Source organism: Triticum aestivum, chromosome 5D, assembly GCF_018294505.1.
Source record: "Triticum aestivum cultivar Chinese Spring chromosome 5D, IWGSC CS RefSeq v2.1, whole genome shotgun sequence".
Taxonomy (NCBI): Eukaryota; Viridiplantae; Streptophyta; class Magnoliopsida; order Poales; family Poaceae; genus Triticum; species Triticum aestivum.
The window spans coordinates 534,241,330-534,262,068 of record NC_057808.1 but is presented as its reverse complement, the minus strand read 5'-3'; the positions used below and the strand labels follow the sequence as shown (position 1 = coordinate 534,262,068).

General features: G+C 46.3%; 3 protein-coding genes and 1 pseudogene across 4 annotated transcripts; 3 read left to right on the top strand and 1 right to left on the bottom strand.

Annotated features, from left to right (window-relative positions):
• Positions 1–2,713: 2,713 nt before the first annotated feature.
• LOC123126039 (uncharacterized) lies at positions 2,714–3,823 on the top strand. The gene is made up of 4 exons (XM_044546455.1): positions 2,714–2,851; positions 2,955–3,079; positions 3,196–3,329; positions 3,456–3,823. The coding sequence occupies exons 1-4, from the start codon at positions 2,797–2,799 to the stop codon at positions 3,550–3,552; spliced, it is 411 nt and encodes a 136-aa protein (XP_044402390.1). The 5' UTR covers positions 2,714–2,796; the 3' UTR covers positions 3,553–3,823.
• An 8,806-nt stretch (positions 3,824–12,629) lies between these two features.
• On the top strand, positions 12,630–14,224 carry LOC123126038 (uncharacterized). 2 transcript variants are annotated; one of them, XM_044546453.1, is made up of 3 exons: positions 12,630–12,761; positions 12,857–13,059; positions 13,161–14,224. In XM_044546453.1, the coding sequence occupies exons 2-3, from the start codon at positions 12,969–12,971 to the stop codon at positions 13,862–13,864; spliced, it is 795 nt and encodes a 264-aa protein (XP_044402388.1). In that variant the 5' UTR covers positions 12,630–12,761; positions 12,857–12,968; the 3' UTR covers positions 13,865–14,224. The 2 variants fall into 2 exon arrangements, with proteins under 2 accessions (XP_044402388.1, XP_044402389.1); XM_044546454.1 differs by lacking the exon at positions 12,630–12,761 and having other exon boundaries at positions 12,909–13,042.
• Positions 14,225–14,489: 265 nt separating this feature from the next.
• Positions 14,490–15,633, top strand: LOC123121131 (uncharacterized; annotated as a pseudogene).
• Positions 15,634–19,552: 3,919 nt separating this feature from the next.
• LOC123126036 (dirigent protein 22) lies at positions 19,553–20,343 on the bottom strand. Its single transcript, XM_044546452.1, has one exon. It carries the CDS (start codon positions 20,305–20,307, stop codon positions 19,738–19,740), a length of 570 nt encoding a protein of 189 aa, XP_044402387.1. The 5' UTR covers positions 20,308–20,343; the 3' UTR covers positions 19,553–19,737.
• Between the last annotated feature and the right edge of the window lie 396 nt (positions 20,344–20,739).

Here is a 20,739-nt window from a genome sequence, read left to right as displayed (position 1 = left end):
AAAAATATATGAAATTTATAAGAAAATATACATTTACTATATCAAATAAATACCGTTACACACATTGTAGAGTATATTTTGTATTATATTATTTGGTTTTATTGATGTCAATATTTTCTCTATAAACTTGTCAAACGTTAAGAAGTATGGGCAGGCTCTCACCAGTGACGGGCAGAAGATGGAGACCCCCACTGGTAGTCTGGCCAGATACCAGTGGTGTGCGAGAAAACATACCCAACTGTGGTGTCAGCTTACCGTGGCAGGAGGCAAAACATGCCCAACACTGGTAATATGGTCTCAGGTTAGCCGTGGGCCAAATTTACAAGTGGCAAGCACTTTGTCATGACCGCCACCAGTAATATGGGTCTGATTTTGCCTTGGTTAGCCGCGAGGCATAACACTAGTGACAGTCTCCTAGTCCTAGCTCAACCCGTCGCTGGTATATTTAGGTATTTTTGTTTTTACTGGTTTTGTGTATTTTTTGATTTTGGTGTTTTATGATTTTATGGTATTGTATGGAAAACACTTTGAACTTTGTATGTTTCATTATTTTAGGCATTTTAAAAATATTGTTTATTTCATTGATAAAATTCAACATTGAAATGCAATCATTATACATTTAAAAATTCGCAAATAATGGAAGAAAGAACATAACTAATGTTAACCAACATATATCTAGGTCTTACGAAATAAATGTTTGGTTCTTTCAGCCATGCATATGTGAAAATTTAGTCACAAACTTAATTATATGTAATTGACCTTTTGAATTTACAAAAAAATAAATATTGTCTGGGAACTATATAACTTTGCATTGTGTCATTATATGATCAATTATGAGCCCAGTCTCTCAGAACTGCTCATATGGGTAAGTAGTGCATGCGTGCATTTATAGAGGTGAGTGTGCGTGTGTGTTTATGAAAGTTTGCGGTTGTATTGTGTTTCTAACAAAACATGATATTATGAGGTCGTTTCTAGTTTCTACAATTCCATTATGCAATGGTATTACATAAACAGCCACATACTTATATTTTCTTGCCAAAATCACACAATAGAACCATAAATGGTGAAAACATAGTATGCATTTGGTTTGTTTTAACCGACTTTATCGGTTTTTCAAACACCATAGCATCCTATTATTCTAGAATGCCCGAAGCAGGGAGTTAAATAAATGGAATACAACATTAAGTCTCAAGGGCTAACAATCCACCGATTACACCTTACAAAAGTTGTCACTCCTCATCATTCCATCTGGCTAACCACCGAACAACGACATTCTCTTTTTAAGTCACGGAACAAAATTGGCCCTCCTTTCAAATAAGTATAATGGCATCTTCAACACTACTACCTCCGTCCTGGTTTATTGGTCTCCTTTGTAATTTGTGCCAAATTTTGGTCAAATATTTAACTAATAAAATGTTAATGCATGTCAACAAAAATTGTATCGTTGGATTCGTATTTGAACCTAGTTTTCGATGATATAATTTTTTGTGACATGTATGAACATTTTGTTAGTTAAATTTATGGTCAAAACTTAGCACAAAATATAATGAGAACCAATAAACCAGGACGGAGGCTTATATCGTTGGATTCGTATTTGAACCTGGTATCTTTTAAAATGGACGCACTATCCATCCGTTGGTCGTGTCCGGATGCGTTCGCAGACGATACAAGAGCCGGCTATCCAACTCTATATGAGTCTAACAACAATAACCTTCCGCCAAATACTAACATTGCACTGCTGCCTTCCGCCAAATACCTAGCATTGTCACTAGTGCCTTCCGCCAAACATGTGTGGATGTATTAGTTTTTTTATCGCTCGGAGTAGTGTGAGCACTTGAAAAAAAAGATAAGAGTGTGTAGCACCTGAAGAATAAAAATAAAACAATAGTGCTTCCGCCAAATTCTAGGAGCGTTCCGCCTTAAAAAAACTAGTGCCTTCCCTATTACGAGCACTAGGCTAAAATGCCTTCCGTCATTTTGAGTGTTATGCCATTTTTGTTTTTTCATAAAAATCATCAAAATCTATTAATATGGGATCTAGTTTTAAAGATCTCGGCGCTAGAAATTTAACGGTGAATACAATTAATAATTTGGACGTCTTGCTCAAGGGTTAAAAAGTAAATCTATGAAAAAGAAAAAAAAACTCACGGGTTGTGATAAATGATGCACTGCGTCACTTATCAGCAGTGGCGAAATGAAAGTAATGTTTGCAAAGAGTGCTACTTAATTAGTATTTTGATTCTTCAAAACGAAGGCCAGCGAACTTCGGGTGAAAGCTTGTTGACACCCCCTCTGTTTTCATTTCGGCGCCGTCGTATGTGAGGTGGCTGTACGGTTACGGCCCGTCGCTCTTGTGACATCCCCTCTGTTTTCGTCGTATATATGTTCGTGCCGCGGTAACAAATGTACGGAATGCAGTGCAGTGCACCCGCAGCTAGCGTACAAAGCTGCCGATAACGATGACCTACAGCTCTATTAGAGACCGGCCGACGGCCGAACAGGACGATCGAGAGGATGACAACGAATGGAGCCGCACGCATACGCACCAGCCTGCATGCATGCACTGACTCGCAGGCGCGTGCATGGCAGACACGCAGCACTGGGCGACGACGATGTGTACGAAAGCTACGTGCTGGACAGCTCATACTTATCCATGCATGCTAGCAAGCGAGTATAAAAGGACATGCTGTCCGCTGAGGCTTATCACCGCCGATCCATCGATCACTCGTGTGCATGCTCGTTGGTCACGTTAATTTCATCTTTCCAGATAAAGATCGAGTTTGTTGCTAGGTGGATATGGGCTCTCTCATGGCTGGCTGGAGCTCCCATGCGCTCGACGACGACCTCAAAGGTACGTCCGCCGTGTACAACCATCCACAATCCATAGTGCATGCAAATTCACGTTGCAAGATTCATAATTAGCCTTGTCTTATGGCATCCCTCTATGTATGCAGTTCGTTTTATGAGGAACCGGTCGCTGACCAAGGAGGATGTGGAGGCCTTCTGGAGGCAGCACAAGAAGCCGGCGCCGGAGGACAACGTTGACGGCGGCGAGACCGTCGTCGCCTCCTCTCCCCGCGTACGTAACCGGTCCGCATGCGTGCATCCGTCGGATTTGCATCGGCCTCCTTAATCAAGCTTGTATCAAATACGTACTTGATTTTTTTACTCTGCTTGCATGTGTTGGTTAATTAGAAGGGGAGCCCGAAGTCGACCCCGCGTCCGTCGACTCTGTCTCATGTCCGTTCGTCGCCGCCGGTGATGACGAGTAGCGTGGACGGCGACGGCGACGGCGAGGCTGCCGCTAGCCCCAGCGCGAGCCGCGACTGGTACGTAACGTACCTTACCTAGTATAGTAGCATGAGCTTCTTGATTTCATACATGCACATATTCATAGCATGCATGGATCCATGGGTACATGTATCGATCACGGACGGCTGGTTGTGTGCATGCAGGTGGACGAGGAGCAGCTGGGCGTTCCTCAACGAGCCGCCGCCGCCGCCGCAGCGCGAGGGAGGAGGCGTTGGGCAAGGCGCCGCAGCCGCCGTCTGATCATCATCTCTTTAATTACTTTGCTAAGTTAGCTTTGTACTATCCCTGTAAATACGTACAGTACTACGTACCAGCCGTGTACTTGGAGTGGTGGCTTTGCTAATGTTTGATCTCTGTAGCATGTGGCATGTCACTTTCTGTATTGGCGCTCATGTAACCTTGGAGATATACTATGTGTACACGTCACTTTCTGTATTTGGCATCTCAGATAGTACCAAAAACAAAATTCGGGACTAAAACAAGATGCATTTTGGAGCATTGATTTTTTTTTACACACACCTCTATGGATGTTAGAAACTTGTTGATGTTGATCCACAAAAAAATTCAGATTTTACTACTTTATTCAGAATTTACTCTTCATGCGGGTGTATTTGAGCTCGAGATTAGAAGATCACTTCCGTTAATAATGGTATCTATCCATGTAGCTCGTTTCATGAGAAACCGGTCACTGACAAAATTGGTGCGGTGGCCGGGTTCCCCTTGGTCATGCAGCCGGTCGTCGGTCCTCAGCTTTGCGGCTACTTCGGCTTAGAGTTGCGGTGGCGGCGGTGCGAGGCAAATTGGACGGTGTTGCCCATCTTCAGGAGGCGTGGTGATGTGCGCTCGCGCGGATGAAAATCTTGCTTGGCTTATGTCGGGCCGACGGTGATGGCACCTGTGGGTGTCATTTCTTTCTTGGAGGCGTCGCCGAGGCGTGTGCGCCATGCCCCTCGCTCACTTGGAGTTGGTGGTTGTCTCCGGGCGAAAGCCTCGATTCGATGTTGGATCGGCACATTGGTGGCGTCCTCGACGTCGTATCTCTGTTGGGAGCTTTGTGTCTGGAGATATGGTTGGGTCCTTATTGCTCTCCTTCGGTGTTCGCCGCTGTTCTCTGTTGGTCCTTTGCGGCGCTACGTACGCTTGTCGCTGGTGTCTCCAAGACGGTGCTTCTCTTAGATCGGAGCAAGTTCTGCCTTCCACTTGCCACTTCCTCTTAGGCGTTCAGAGTGGATGGTGCGTCGACAAGCGATGTTCTATGAAAAGTGGTGGTCTTCGGAGGTGTCCGGTGTCGGTCGAGACGCGGTGTGTGTCAGCCAAGGATTGGCTCTTCCGTGTTGTAGCTTGCTTTGCGGTGTTGTCCGCCTGTAATCTTGGTCGTGAGTGGTGTGGTATGTGCTACGCTCGTTGTTCGCAGCGAGGGGTAATTTCTTGTGATTTTAATTCTGTCTTCTATAAAGCTATGGTACGTCTAGGCGTACTCTTGAAAAAAAACAAAAGAAAATGTGGAGGTTGTGCTCCGCGTACGGGGTTCCGGCCTGTGACAGCCGAAACCGGTTGTCGCGGGCTGTCGGGCTCCTCCGCTAGGGGTACCTCTGGGAGCCCTGGCGGCTATGTTGTCGAGGATGTCCCGCGGCGAAGGGCACGTTGGCGGTGTCGGCGAGGCTGAGGCACCATTGGCTCACATTTCTTGGGTCTCAACGGCGTTTCACAACACCGCCCTAAGCCTGGATACGAGATTAGGGTTGCCTGGGGTAGCGTGAAGCCTATCGGCCAGGACCGCAGTCGCCTAGAGGTTGCGCGATGTCTGTATGAAGTTCAGTCCTCTGATATCTTCGAAGTCAGGCCGCTTCCCTTTGATGATGGCCTCCATGCTGAGCAGTCATGGTGTGCAGCCATGGTGGTCTGCATGATGGCCTCCATGGCCATAGTCATGGGGTCGTTTTCTGTCAACAACATGCTGAGCAGTCGCGGTGCCTTGTCCATGATGATTGACGGGGTCATCGTTAGTGTGGTGACTATCGAGAGGCCGGCCAAGGAGTCATAAACCCCGGGGGTCCGGTGCCTAGGGCCGTTAAGCAAAGAGGGCTCCAACTTATCGGTGTTAGGGTTTATGTGGGGATGATGGGGCGGCTGCTGTAGTAGTGACGACCAGAGGCAATTAAGCCAGTGGGGCAATTTTCATGGGCGCGGCTCCGCTAGTGCTGGCGACGATGGGAGGGCTGTCGGGTGACGAAGACTGATAGTCACGACCTCCAGAGCTGCCCGAAGCCTTCACTAGGAATTGCTCCAGGTTGATGACATGCATTGGCACATCGTCGTCTGTCGATGAGGTTGTCGCAGGGCTCATCCCATTGCCGTCGTCGGCTCCGTTTCTAGAAGTGAGATGTGGCTTGCCGAAGTAGTGTCTGTTAGAGAATATTTCTGTAACCCATTGCGTTGTAATCTCAACCTCCTTCCTATTCCTTGTTCTACTTAAACTCCTGTAATATCTCTTGTACGCCAAGGCAAGGCTTCTGCCCCACATCAATATATATGAGACGCGGCTCCCCTCGAGGGAGTAGGATTATCTTTCATGGTAATCAGAGCCACCTCTTCTCATACATCTAGCCACAAACCAAAACCCTAGAACCACATATTATCGTCTTCATGGCTTCTTCAGCCGGCGTCGCCCTCAACCTCGGTTCGCCGCCATCTGAGAAGCTAGCAAGAGGAAACTTCATCCTCTGGAAGACCCAGGTGCTCCCAGCCCTGCGAGGTGTGCAGGTAACCGGGCTCCTGGACAACTCTGACGCCGCTCTGCCCAAGACTGTGGAGATCACGAAGGCGGACAAGACGACGGCCCTAGAGCCGAACCCTCTGTACGGGCCCTGGATCGCCAAAGACCAGCAGGTCCTGTCATATCTTCTCAACTCCATGTCTCCAGAAATCCTTGCGCAAGTCGTCGGGAAGGACTCCACCTATGAGCTCTGGACGACGGTGAACAATCTCTTCGCCTCGCAATCACAGTCCCGGATCACCAATCTGAGGATCGCGATCACCAACACCAAGAAGGGCACAATGTCGAGCTCGGCGTATATGGCGAAGATGAAGAGCCTTGGGATGAACTAGCTGCCGCTGGTCGTCCCGTCTCTGATCCGGAGATGGTGGACTACATGCTGGCAGGACTCGACCGCGACTACGACTCCATGGTGGCGGCGATCGGCGCTGTCAAGAACACAATCACCGCTGACGACCTCTTTGCTCAGATCTCCGCCTTTGATCAGAGGATGGAGATGTTGGGAGACTCGTCTTCAGGCGGGTTTCATTCATCTGCCAACGCCGTCTACAGAGGCCGCGGCCAGTCCCGTGGCAGACCCCGCGGGCGAGGAGGAAGAGGGTGCGGCCGCGGTGACCGCGGTGACCGCCAGCCCTCTCCTGCAAATAGAGGCGGCGGATTCAAAGGACGCCCTCGACAGCAACAGCAACAACAGGTACGCGAGCAGCAGCATGACTATCCTGAGTGCGAGATATGCTACAGACATCATCCAGGAGGTCCACGTGTCTGCTGGTGGCGCTATGAGGAGAATGATCAAGAAGAAAAGGAGGCGCATGCTGTCTCCTATGGCATGGACACCAATTGGTACGCCGACAGTGCAACAACAAATCACATCACGGGTGAACTTGACAAGTTGACAATACGGGAGAAATACAACGGAGGCGACCAAATTCGCACGGCAAGCGGTTCTGGTATGAATATCACCCACATTGGTAGTTCAATTGTTAAAAACCCCATGAAAATTTTGCTCCTTAAAGATGTCTTGCATGTTCCTCAAACTTCCAAAAATCTTGTTTTTGTTCAGCGATTCACCCTTGATAACAATGTTCTTATAGAATTCTATCCTTACTTTTTCTTGGTTAAGGACTTGAGAACAAGGAGAATCATTCTTAGAGGACGGTGCGTGGGAGGCCTCTATCCACTCATATCATCATCATCATCTTCGTGGTCCAATAAACAAGCAAACATTGTCACCAAGCCATCATCATCAAGGTGGCATAGTCGATTAGGTCATCCATCTTCAGTCATAGTTAAATATGTTCTTAGCAAAAATAAACTCTCTTATGAGAATAGTGTTGAGTCAGTTTGTTATCCGTGTCAACAAGCAAAAAGTCATCAATTACCTTACCCCATCTCTCCTAGTGTGTCTACTACTCCTCTACAACTTATATTTTCAGATGTATGGGGGCCAGCCCCTACTTCAGTTGGGAGATTTTCTTACTATGTAAGCTTTATTGATGACTATAGTAAATTTACTTGGATTTACTTGTTAAAGAAACGATCTGATGTATTTCAAGTCTTCATTAATTTCCAAAATCTTGTTGAACGCAAACTGAACTCCAAAATCATTGCTATGCAAAGTGACTGGGGTGGTGAGTATGAAAAATTGTACTCTTTCTTCCAAAAACTTGGTATTTCACATAATGTTTCTTGCCCTCATGCTCACCAACAAAACGGATCTGCTGAAAGAAAGCACCGTCACATAGTTGATATGGGGCTAGCATTGCTAGCAAATGCATCCATGCCACTCAAATTCTGGGATGAAGCATTCTTAACTGCCACATATATTATCAATTTGCTTCCAAGTAAAGTCTTCAAATTTGAAACACCCATTACACGACTCTTTGGTGTCACACCCAACTACACATCTCTTCGTGTTTTCGGTTGTGCATGTTGGCCCAACCTTAGACCCTACAACACATGCAAGCTCGTTTTTCGCTCCAAAAAGTGTGTCTTCTTAGGCTATAGTCCCATGCATAAAGGAGTTAAATGTCTCGATGTTCCTACTGGTAGGGTCTACATATCCAGAGATGTTGTTTTTGATGAGTCCGTGTTTCCTTTTGCTTCCCTTCATCCCAATGCCGGTGCACTTCTCCGCAAGGAAATCCTCCTTCTTCCTCCACATCTTCGGTCTTTTGATAATGGGGGCGACAGTTGTACTAATCAAAGTGATGATATTCCTGCTAGTACTGGTTCTTCTCTATTGCCTGTGCAGGTCCCTGGTGAAAACGGCGCTCAAAATGATCAAAATTTCGAAAATATAGCCCAAGATGATCTTATATTTCATGCTGAGGAAGGAGACGAACCTGGCACGGATGACGAAGCTGATCCGGCGGCGCCCGCAACTCCTGTGCGCGTGCAGACCTCGGATCACGCAACCAAATCAGCCTCGGATCGCGCCCCCACCAACCGCAGCGCTGATTCAGCAGCAGGCGGGACCAGCTGCGGGGCCGGATCTCCCTCGCCCAGCGCGCGCCACTCCCGCGCCGCCACATCAGCAGCAGGCGGGACCAGCCGCGGGGCTGGATCCCCCTCGCCCAGCGTGCGCCTGCAACCGCGGTCGGGCGGTCGATCCGCTGTGTCGGCTCGGGTGGCTGGCACCCGTGTGCACTCAGAGGAGGTGGCCACACCGGCGGCTACACCAACGGCTAAGGGATCCTCTGTACAGGAGGTGTCAAATTCTCCTGTGCATCCAGATTCCTCAGGATCTTCTGTGGCAAGTGTTCCTGTGGTCCAGCCAACGACTCCTTCACGAGTTATGACTCGGTTACAGAAAGGTATACGAAATTCTAAAATAAGAAAAGATGGGACTATACCGTATGGAATGTTGTGTATTTCAGGAGAACCAACAACATTGAATAGTGCACTTGATGATCCTAAGTGGAAGTAGGCAATGGATGAGGAATACTCTGCACTTATGAGGAACAAGACATGGCATCTTGTACCAAATCAGAAAGGTAAAAATATCATCGATTGCAAATGGGTTTACAAAATTAAAAAGAAGGAAAATGGCTCCATTGACAGGTACAAAGCACGTCTAGTTGCAAAGGGTTTTAAACAACGTTATGGTATTGATTATGAGGACACTTTCAATCCTGTTGTTAAAGCTGCGACTATCAGACTTGTGCTAGCCATTGTTGTATCCAAGGGTTGGAGTCTACGACAGCTAGATGTACAGAATGCGTTTTTGCATGGTATTCTAGAAGAGGAAGTGTTTATGAGACAACCACCTGGTTATGAGGATAAGAAGTCACCACATTATGTTTGCAAGCTTGACAAAGCACTCTATGGTTTAAAACAAGCACCCAGAGCATGGTACTCCAGATTGAGCTTACAGTTGAAATATCTTGGTTTCATTGCCTCCAAAGCTGATACATCTTTGTTTATTTATAACAAGGCTGGAGTAGTCATTTTTGTGCTTATATATGTTGATGATATCATAGTTGCAAGTTCTTCACAAAATGCTACTAATGCACTTCTGCATGACTTGAGCTCAGAGTTTGCCTTGAAGGACCTAGGTGATTTGCATTTCTTCCTAGGTATTGAGGTCAAGAAAACTCAAGATGGAATTGTGTTAAATCGGGAGAAATATATCATTGAGCTTCTGTCTCGCATGGGAATGAAAAATTGTAAGCCAGTTCCTACACCTTTGTCTTCCTCAGAAAAACTTTCAGCATATGAAGGTGTGCCACTTTAGGAGGAGGAAAGCACAAGGTATAGGAGTACTGTGGGAGCATTACAATATCTAACTCTCACACATCCAGATATCTCATTTGCTGTCAACAAGGTTTGTCAATATCTGCATGCACCTACTTCTGCACATTGGTCAGCTGTCAAGAGGATTGTAAGATATGTGAAGCATACTATGGGAATAGGACTTCATTTCAAACGTTCTAATTCCTCTCTTGTGAGTGCATTCTCTGATGCTGACTGGGCAGGATGCAGTGATGACAGAAGATCAACTGGAGGCTTTGCAGTATTCTTTGGGTCTAATCTTATTTCTTGGAGTGCTAGAAAGCAAGCCACTGTGTCACGGTCAAGTACAGAAGCTGAATACAAGTCCTTGGCGAATGCAACTGCTGAAATCATTTGGGTTGAATCACTTCTTGAAGAATTGGGAATCAAGAAGAATCGTATCTCATGTTTATGGTGTGATAACTTGGGAGCAACATATTTGTCTGCAAATCCTGTGTTTCATGCAAGGACAAAGCACATCAAAATTGATTTTCACTTTGTGCGAGAAAGAGTTGCAGCAAAGAAACTCGAGATACGGTTTATTCCCTCCAAGGATCAAGTAGCAGACGGCTTTACAAAGGCATTACCAGCAAGACCATTTGAGGAGTTCAAGAGTAATCTTAATCTAGGATACTTAAGATTAAGGGAGGGTGTTAGAGAATATTTCTGTAACCCGTTGCGTTGTAATCTCAACCTCCTTCCTATTCCTTGTTCTACTTAAACTCCTGTAATATCTCTTGTACGCCAAGGCAAGGCTTCTGCCCCACATCAATATATACGAGACGCGGCTCCCCTCGAGGGAGTAGGAACGCTTATTATCTTTCAGCGTCGTCGTTCGAGATATAGCCATCCCAGATGCAATCTTCTGGGTTGGTCGTCGATGAGTGGCCAGTTCGTGCACACCATGGTGACTAGATGCGATGTGAGGGTGGGCTGGTAGGTTCTAGTCGAGTCGACACATCCCGATGTCGCGATCTTGGCCCGGGCCTCGTTTGGGAGGATTCTCGAGGAAGTGCCATCGTATTCCACTTCATATTTATGTAGTGGAAGAACCGAGCCTAGGTCAGATGATTATATTTTTTGTAGTTTTTTTTTCAGGTGAAAACTTGTATTACTCAATCACAAGATCCTTACCATCATCAAAAGCTAAAGACAAAGCAACTTCTGGGCCAGACCCTAACCAAGTTATAGTTCTGCCCTCACCTCTACCAAGCTTAGCTAAACTATCACTAACATTATTCTGAGTACGATTAACATGAGTAATACAAGAATCACGAAGAGACAAAAGATGCCTAATTTCTTTAATGAGAGAAGCGTAGATTGTTCTATCCTCTTCCCGGCCTTGGATCAACTTGACAGCAACTATAGAATCCATCTCAATTATGATAGGTAAGTCACTTCTTTGTAGGGCGAAAGAGACCTTCCATGCACGCACACAATTCAGCTTCGAGAGCCTCACGACATGAAAACGACACCCTACAGCATGAGAATATCATCTTGCCCTTGACATCTCTTAGAACCATACCCGCACCAGCAGTACCATCCCACAGCAAATGAACCATCGGTATTTATTTTAACCCAACCACTAACAGGGGGACACCACTTGGGTTGTACCTCTTGCATCATTATCGCATGTGATTGATGCACCGGTTTGCCATATGAAATAACCACTTTCCCTTTGGACGGATCAGAAGATAGCTCAGTTTTGAGACCAACCAAAGAGTCCAAATAACTCAAAGAAGTGATTTTTTGTAGTTGACTAGCCCACGAGGGTTTAATTTCTACACTTAGCACTGGTGCTCATTTTTTCCTGAATTTACTTCAGCATTTTCTACGATGTTCGTTCAAAAGGACGTTCTCGTCGATTACAGAGACGCCTATTGTGCCTTCATGAATCTCAAGAAGATGTGCCGCTCGGTCTATCGAAGATGCGGGTAGGATTCTCATGCGTGCATTCATAAGTATATGTATCTATGTGTATGTATAAATGTATGTATCTGTACTGTGTGAAGAAAATCTATGAAGTCAGGAAGAGCCTCCCTGCTTTTTAAGGAAATATATAAAGAAGAGGGATTATACGGAAAAAAAGGAAGGATAGAAGGACGTGAGAACGCAATCACCCCATCGATGTTTTGCTTTGAGAAATACTCCCTTGGTTTTTTTACTTCACATATACTCTTTCTGTCACGTATTACTTGTCGCAGAAATTGATTAAAATAAATATATTTGGAACTAAAATACGTCCAGATGCATCCGTTTCTATACGAAGGGAGTAAAATTTAATATAAGTCAAACTTTACAAAGTTTGATCAAATTTATATAGTCCCATCGATGAGTTGTATAAAAGTTACACAATTAATTTGGATCGAATGGAGTACAAAATTATGAACATCTACAATGTTAGAAATATGCAATAACAAAGTTAATTCACTGATGCATCGGCATCGATTTAATATTGTGGCGTTGATATTTTTCTCTATATTTTGTTTAATTTTATTATGTTTTATTTAAGACAAATTTTTTATGCGGACTGAAAAAACGGAGAGAATATTCTAGTTGCGGCTCAAAAGGATAAGAAGCTTTTACCTTGGAAGTTGATAATCTCACAGCACAACAGCCCCGTGCTGGCACACTTGTCTACACGGACCTTTTTTACCACGCCGCGTGTGGGTCTGCGTGGCGCCCGAACATTAAGCGGCGTGTTCACGTGTCCAGTTGTTCCCTGCCATGTCCTGCCGTGTGGCCACGTTGGTCGTCCAGTGCTTTCGTGCTTGCCTATGAAAACACGGCCGCGCAGGAGTTGGCCAGCCGACGCTGGCCAACCGGAGACATCGCCAAACACGACGGGCCTCCGCCTCCCGCTGCACAGATTTCTCCGCCTCAACCTCCATTCATTCAGGCGAGCACGCTGATGCGATGCAATGCTACTTCTTCTGCTCCTATGCTGCTTGGTGTTCATGTTGCTGAACCGTCGTCGTTGTTTGCTTTTGCCAGGCTACGCGTACGTACGTGATGGGGCGAAAGAGGAGCGCTTCCAAGAAGGCGAAAATCAGCGCCGAAACTCCAGACAGCACGATGGCGCCGCAGGAAGAGTTAGAGACGAGCAATGTTTTCTCCCACGACATGGACACGCTTGAATGTGAAATCTGCTCCCTGCCTTTTGATTCGCAGATTTTCATGGCAAGTGTCCCAAAAACGTAACTTCTGCATTAGTCGCAGCATGATTTTGTTCAATCCTTGCGCAGAACCATGCCAATAATAGTTTGTTTGTCTCTCTAATAACTTGATTGATGAGCAGTGCAAGAACGGGCATGCGGCGTGCGGCAACTGCTGCATCGGCATGACCGCAAGTGCTCCTGCTGCCACGAGCGCATCGGCGACATCCGTTGCCGGGCGATGGAGAAGGTCCTCGCCGGCATGGCCAGGCCATGCAAGTTCAGCAGGCACGGCTGCGAGGAGACGGTCAAGTTCACGGAGCTGCGGAGCCACGAGGAGGAGGCGTGCCCATACGCGCCCTACAGCTGCCCGTTCGACGGCTGCGCCTACCGCGGCGCCCTGCTCTACGACCACGTCCGCGACGAGCACGCGCTGGCGCCGGCGCCCAACTGTGACACAGGCGGCCTGCTCCGGGGCGCGAGCGTCACTCTGCGGCGGGACGAGCCTGCTGTCCACGCGCTCCTTCACGGCGACAGGGTGAGCGTGATCCTCCTGCTCAACGGCGGCGACGTCCTGGCTGGGCGCTCGCTGTCGCTGGTCCGCATCTGCCCACATCCCAAGCCCGGCCAAGAAGACGAGGAAGTTGAGTACAGGATGGTGGTGACGCGCGACGAGCCTGAGCCTGGGACTGGGTCGCCCTCGCTGGCGGCGTCGGGGAAAGTGCAGTACGTCCGCCGGCTGGAGGGGTACCGGCCCCGACACTTCCTATTCGTGCCGGACGCTTTCTGGGGCTCTTCCGGCAGCGTCGTCGTCACCGTCACCACTACCGTCACCGTGCATCTCTGATCCACGCCGACGCGTGTGTGTTGTGCTCTGCTCTCTGAAGTGAACTTGGAGGCTGAAGCTGCTTAATCCCTGTATCCTGCTGGGTGGATCTGTAGTGTATTCTGTAGTGGTGTTGGTGCTGCCGGTGTGAGGTCCAACTACGTAGTTGCAAGTAGCAGTATGTTAGTAGGTCCGGTTCTGCTAACAGCCGAATCCCTGTATCCTGGTGGGTGGATCTTTTGTTTTTGGGCGCGCCAGGGATCATCAGGCAGAGGCAGGGTGGTGTAGTACTCGAAGAGTCTGTAGCTGTATACAGTACATATGTAAGTATGTTCCATGGTGGGATCGTGTATGTATCAACGTATGTATGACTCGGCGGTATGACCATGGTCTCATCATGTGACAATCCTTGTGCTTCATGTGTCTACTTGTCAGTTATTACTGCATACGATCTAGACCGTCGCACTTGTGACGATGTCCATTCACCATTCTCCTCTCTCTCTCTCTCTCTCTCTGTTTTCATTTCGGCGCCGTCCTCGTATGTGAGGTGGCCGTAATTGGCCGCGTTCGTGTCGCCGCGCAACGAATGTACGCATGCGGTGCAGGGCAGTGCACGCGCAGCTAGCGTCCAGAGCTGCCGACAACGATGACCCTGCAGCATAAACTAGAGACCGACGGACGGCTGAACAGGACGATGGAGAGGATGACGACGAAAGGAGCCGCACGCATACGCACCAGCACGCACGCACGCCCTGACTCGCAGGCGCGTGCATGGCAGACACGCAGCACTGGGAAAGCTCCCTGCTTGGACAGCTCAGGCTTATCCATGCATGCTAATGCTAGCAAGCGAGTATAAAATGACCTGCAGAGTACTGAGGCTTCCTTATCACAAGTACTAGTATTCACAACCGTGCAACCGACGGATTTTCCAGGACTTACGGATGGACATGCGCACCTTCGTGCAACGACTGAAGGACGAAATCACTATGTGAAACATGACAGGAGCTGGAATTCCTTTTGACCCGGGTTGAGGACCCTTTTGTGCATCTTTTTTCCTTTTAATGGCATCGTTTCTTCGATGTCTTTGCCTTTTTCGGCGCTGCTGTTACTCTTTCCCCATGATCAATGAATTTGGTAGAACAACTACCAACATTAAAAAAAAAACAACCGATCGATCACTTCGTGTGCATGCTCGTCGACCACGCTTCCACGCTAGCAGGTCGAGTTGCTAGAGGTCGATATGGGCGCTCGACGACCGCCACAAACGTGTACACTATCTATCGCCGTGTGCAACCGTCCACCATCATCGACGGTGCGAGAGCAGCTCGTCAAATAATTAGCCCTGATAGTACATACATGCGTCTATGCAGTTCGTTTCATGAGGAACCGGTCGCTGACCAAGGAGGACGTGGAGGCCATTTTGGAGGCAGCACAAGAAGCCGGCGCCCGAGGACAATGTTATCGGCGGCCTGACCGTCGTCACCTCGCCGCTGTCGAGGTCGACCCCGCGTCCGTCGACTCTGTCTCAGGTCCGTTCGTCGCCTCCGGCGATGACGGATAGCCCCAGCACAAGCCGCGACTGGTACATATACCTTAGCATGAGCTGCTTGAGTACATATTTGTAACATGCATCATGCATGGATGCATGTGTACGTGCATCGATGACGTACGTACCCTGGTTGTGTGCATGCAGGTGGACGAGGAGCAGCTGGGCGTTCCTCAACGAACCGCCGCCGCCGCAGCGCCGCGAGGGAGCAGGCGTTGGGCAAGGCGCCGCCGCCGCCGACTGATCGTCACCTTTAGCTAGTTTGCTCGGCTAGCTTTATAACCATGTAAATACGTACGTACCCGCCGTGTAATTGGAGTGGCTTGGCCTATGTTGGATTTCTATATTACTCTCTCCGTTTCTTTCTACTCTGCATATAAAATTTATCCGAAGTCAAATATAGTAAAGCTTGATTAAATTTACATTAAAAATACCAACATCTATACCACACTAAAGTTATATAATATAAAAGTTAATTTCGTGATGCATCTAATGATATTGATTTTATATTGTGATTGTTGATATTTTTTTCCCATAAAGTCGATCAAACTTTATGAAGTTTGACAAACAAATCTTATACGCAGACTAAAAAAAAACAGTCTGCATTATGTGGCATGTCATGTTTTTTTATTGTTGCTCATGTGACCTTGGCGATAATATAATACTATTTGCTCCAATAATAGTATTATAACAATACTCCCTTCGTTTCTTTATATATGGTGTATTTAGAAAAAAGTCAAATGGGTGCACGTTTGACCGAGTTTTTGTAAAATTCGAAAAGTAGTTTATATCATTTGATCCATCATGAAAAGTAGTTTCATATTTTATCTATACCACACTAAAGTTATATAATATAAAAGTTAATTCCGTGATGCATCTAATGATACTGATTTTATATTATGATTGTTCATATTTTTTTCCCATAAAGCTGATCAAACTTTATGAAGTTTGACATACAAATCTTATACACGGACTAAAATACGGAGTGAGTATTATGTGGCATCTCATGTTTTTATTGTTGCTCATGTGACCTTGGCGGTAGTATAATAACATTTGCTCCAATAATAGTATTATAACAATACTCCCTTCGTTTCTTTACATGAGGTGTATTTAAAAAAGTCAAATGAGTGTATGTTTGACAAAGTTTTTAGAAAAATATAGGTATTACAAATGTTGTTATTTTATTCTATAATCTTGATCAAATATTCAAATGATTGACTTGCAAAGAAATCAATACACCTTATATTCTGAAACAGAGAGAGTACAGTTTTGCTCTTTCAAAAAAAAAAACAAACAGTTTTCCTAAATCTTAGTCTGCTAGGATTTAAAACAGTGTTTACCGTCAGAAAAATAAAAGAAGATTCAACACAGTATCTATTGTCAAAAAGAAAATTAACACGGTCTCGGTCAGATTTAGATCTATGCACATCAACATTTGTGCGAGCTGGTTTTTTTAGACAACCCCGCTAAGCTTTACTAATTAATCAAACTGTTTACATGCGTCAAATTAGTGTTACAGGGAGTGATAACCCAAATATGCCGGCCTATACTAATGAGATAGCGTCCTTAGATAGGTTGTGGGCTAATTGGCAAAAGAAAAAAAGATGGGTTGTTGGCTTCGAAATTACATAATCTCAATTCATAGACATAAGCAAGTTAGCTTAGCTGGATTCGTTAACATAACAAGCTCAAATTAGACTCTATTTGCCTTGCGCAAATCGCGAGTAAGATGTTGTAATATGTGAACATTAAAGTATAGTTATCATATATGTCATACTCTAATAAAAAGTTAACACACAATTTTCTTCACAAATCATAACAATAATTTTTTTACTCCAAAGAGGCACATATTGCACGCCGCAAATGACAACAATATTGATGCTTAACTTATGTTCTTTCTAATTAACGAGCTTGACGAGTTAAACAAGTAACTCATTCACTTGACTCGTTCAATGAGCTCAGATAAAAACTCAGATCGACTCGTTAGCCAACGAGTTTGAGCCGAGAAATGAGCTACTCGTTTAGCTTGCGAGAGTTATAATTCTAGGACAAGGCTTCATCGCTCACGACACGAGTGCCAAGAAAGAACCGGGCAGGGACACTCATGCCTGAGTCTGACAGGTATGTCGTCTACCTGTGCCCCATCCTCGGCTACCAGGGAACCCTTTATGCCAAGGATCATAGGCAGATGTACTATGATTAACAGATCGAAGGCTCCACCGATTTCTTCTTCGACAACGTCATGTATATAGGATAGGGGGCTATGCCCCCCCCCCTCCGGCCACCACCCACACACTTCAATAGTTGGTGTACCCCCTCCCACACAAATATTTTTATTTTGCGAGGTACCAACTTCCCTTCTGAAGATTCATCCAAGCTTGACTGGTGTCCTCCAATAACACATCCTGGCTACATGTTGGCTTTTTAATTTTATTTGGCATGTTGGCCTTTGATTCGCCATGTCGAGAAAATAAGAATACTTGCTAGCTTTTTATGTACGCAATGCATGTTTGATGTGGGTATTTTATTTGAAGGGGTTCTTGTTCATAGGTTCGTAATATCTCTCAAAAATATGGAGACACGTAAAAATGAGCATATATAGACATGTGAATACCCCCCTTTATGTCACTAGGAATACTTTGCAAAAGGTCATCTACTTTCACTTTTATAACCATTAGGTCAGTTCTAATTACAGAAAGGTAACCACAAGATACTATGTTGTTTGAGACACCGGGGTTTGATCCTCCTTTTCTAAAAGATCTCGTTTGAGGCATTTCATTGCTACCACATTTAATATCAAGTGGGTTGATCGAAGATTCAGCCGTTGCACGAGGAGCCAAACAATGCGTGCATTTGTTGAACGGTTTTGTCTCAGTATAATACAGTTATGTCCCTTTGCCCCTGCTCTCATTAGTGTAAATACATCATATGCAACTTATTGGATGTATCGATGAGATATAGTAGGCCAATATCTCCATGCACATCCACACGGTAAAACCATTCCTGCGTGGCGTGGCAAGGCCTAGATTGCATTTGCGTGAGGTAATGAGTGAATTTTTTGCGCTCATCGCACCGCTGTTTAAACCGGATAATGTCGGAATTTCTGAGAAAATAACTCTCATATTGACATGTGGGACTCACATTTCTAATTTTAGGGGTTTTATGTAATTAAATAAAATCTAAGGTGGCTTTCAGCAAAAATCCCTTATGCGCGGTGTACAACAAAGGTGTGTGAGACGTATCGCAGGATCGGTTCGCGAAATTTAAGGACTGTATTTGAAGCGGTGTTCTCAACTTTTGGGACTATATTGAAGAATTTGCTTAATTTGAGGATCATTGTGGACATCACCGCCAAGTTTAAGGACCATATAAGCATTTTTCTCCAAAATATACACTACATTGTGAAACGAAGAGCGCAGTGAGCTAATCTGTAAGAAGTCGGTTTCTCCATAATAATTGGAAATTATTAGTTTCTGAACAAACAATGACAAGGCAATCAAGAGGCCTCGCGATGTTGCTTTTGGCGATGGCAGTGTCTACTGGTTAGAGAAGTCATGTTGTAACCATTGGACATTACCTTTGTTTGATCTCGACGAGGATTTGTGGCACGCAGGTCTCATGCCACGTAGTCCCTCGTGCGTGCTCTTATTTTTGGCTTCCGATTTTTAAACTTTTATATCTTTGAAAGAAAAGTCCTAATTAAGTTTTGTTTTCGTATTCGCGTTTCTCGTGAGGACTGACGAGGATTCTCAAATAAGATCCAATTTAAATATATTTGATGAATTATGAAAATGAACGTCAAATTTCAACTCTTAAAACTTAGTACGAGCGACTGATAAAATCATGATATTTGTGCCTGCAACCGAGAAAAAAATGTCTTCAAAATTTATCTATGAAACTTGGTAAAAGAGAGCGAGAAAATCTCAAAGTTCGGATGAAAAATCGTAAGTTTCAATGACTGAAACTCAAAACTTACCGTGCCCTCGTGCGGGATCCAACTACTTCGTGAATCGCAAGATAATCGAGCGGCCGGGCAGGCCTTGGCAGGTGCGTGCCCCTGCAAATTTGTGTCTTTGATCTTACACATCAATGCATCAAAATTTCAAAATGCAAGGCTTTTGCATCTCTCGAGCAAAAAAAAAAGTACGATAGAAAAGTTTCAATAATAAAAAAAGTATACGCCTTTCACTGTTTCACATAGGGCCACTTATTCTTGCAACTTGACAGGCAGTTAACCCAAAAAAAAAGGCACCGATATTTAGGACAAAGAAAACGCCCAAATCTCAAAGCAAAGCATAACCGGAAGTAAACAAACGAGGAAAATAAAAGCCTTTGAAGCATTTTCATGCTAGTGCATGACGTAGACGTCGTATTCGACGGTGGCGTCGCCAGTCTTGAAGTCGAGCCAGTGGGTCCGGGCCTGCGCGTACCCGCGGGCGAAGCGGAAGGCGCCGGTGCCGCCGACGACGGGCATCTCGCGGACGTCGGTGAGCGGGCAGTTGCGTCCGAGCACGGCGAGCGTGCTGCCGTTGTAGGGGCCGGAGGTGAGCACGAGGTTCATGGTCTGCAGGAAGCCCAGCTCCGCCTGGTCCGCCCCCATGTACAGGCCCTGGGCGCGGCCGACGGCCGCCGAGTCGGGCTCCGGGCCCTCGGTCAGCGGGTCGTCCATCACGTTCACCATCCCGAAGAAGGTCCGCGATGACGGGTCGGCCGGACCCACCACCCGCACCGCCGACGGAGACGCGCCGCTCACGGTGTCGTGGAAGAAGAAGTGGAGATGTGTCGGCGCCGCTGGGTCGGCGGACCGGCGATGCCCGTGGGACAAGGTCCTGTGACCGGCCCGGTGCTGCAGCTGGGCTTCGCTCACCGCCGACAGCACCGTGAATAGCACAAGAAGCATCACCGCTCCCTTGGCCATTTCTTGAGCTAGGTGCTTCAGTGAGTGTCTGTGACTTTGTGCGATCTTTCAAGTGTACCTCACCTGTCATTTATAGTGGGATGGAGGGAGTGTAAAGGAACATCAGCGACACGTGGTGGGCTCCAATTGGCGATCCAGAAAGCTGCTCTATGAAGTGGAGTGGACAGTGGTTGGGCAACATGGACAATACTTTGCTTGGCCAGTGGTGATAGGCACCTGACCCGGGGAGCACTATGCAGAGGATCAGCGGTTATGATGTTGCTTGTAGGTTTTAGATTGTGGACTTTGTGGTTTTGGAGGAATGTTGTGAGTGGAGCTGGATCACCGTACTTTTGTTGTCCGTGGTGAAATTAGAGCAACTCCAACGGGCCGACCTAAACGGACGGCGATTTCGTTCGCTTTTTGTCTGTTTGGATCGGCCGCCCGCCCGGC

Bases quoted from the DNA above. Each gene is read 5' to 3' on its own strand.
- LOC123126039 (XM_044546455.1), top strand. From the start codon at position 2,797: ATGGGCTCTCTCATGGCTGGCTGGAGCTCCCATGCGCTCGACGACGAC. The intron at 2,852-2,954 runs GTACGTCCGCCG...CTATGTATGCAG, and splicing joins GCTCGACGACGACCTCAAAG to TTCGTTTTATGAGGAACCGG. The intron at 3,330-3,455 runs GTACGTAACGTA...GTGTGCATGCAG, and splicing joins CCCAGCGCGAGCCGCGACTG to GTGGACGAGGAGCAGCTGGG.
- LOC123126038 (XM_044546453.1), top strand. From the start codon at position 12,969: ATGTTTTCTCCCACGACATGGACACGCTTGAATGTGAAATCTGCTCCC. The intron at 13,060-13,160 runs GTAACTTCTGCA...ATTGATGAGCAG, and splicing joins ATGGCAAGTGTCCCAAAAAC to TGCAAGAACGGGCATGCGGC.
- LOC123126036 (XM_044546452.1), bottom strand. From the start codon at position 20,307: ATGGCCAAGGGAGCGGTGATGCTTCTTGTGCTATTCACGGTGCTGTCG.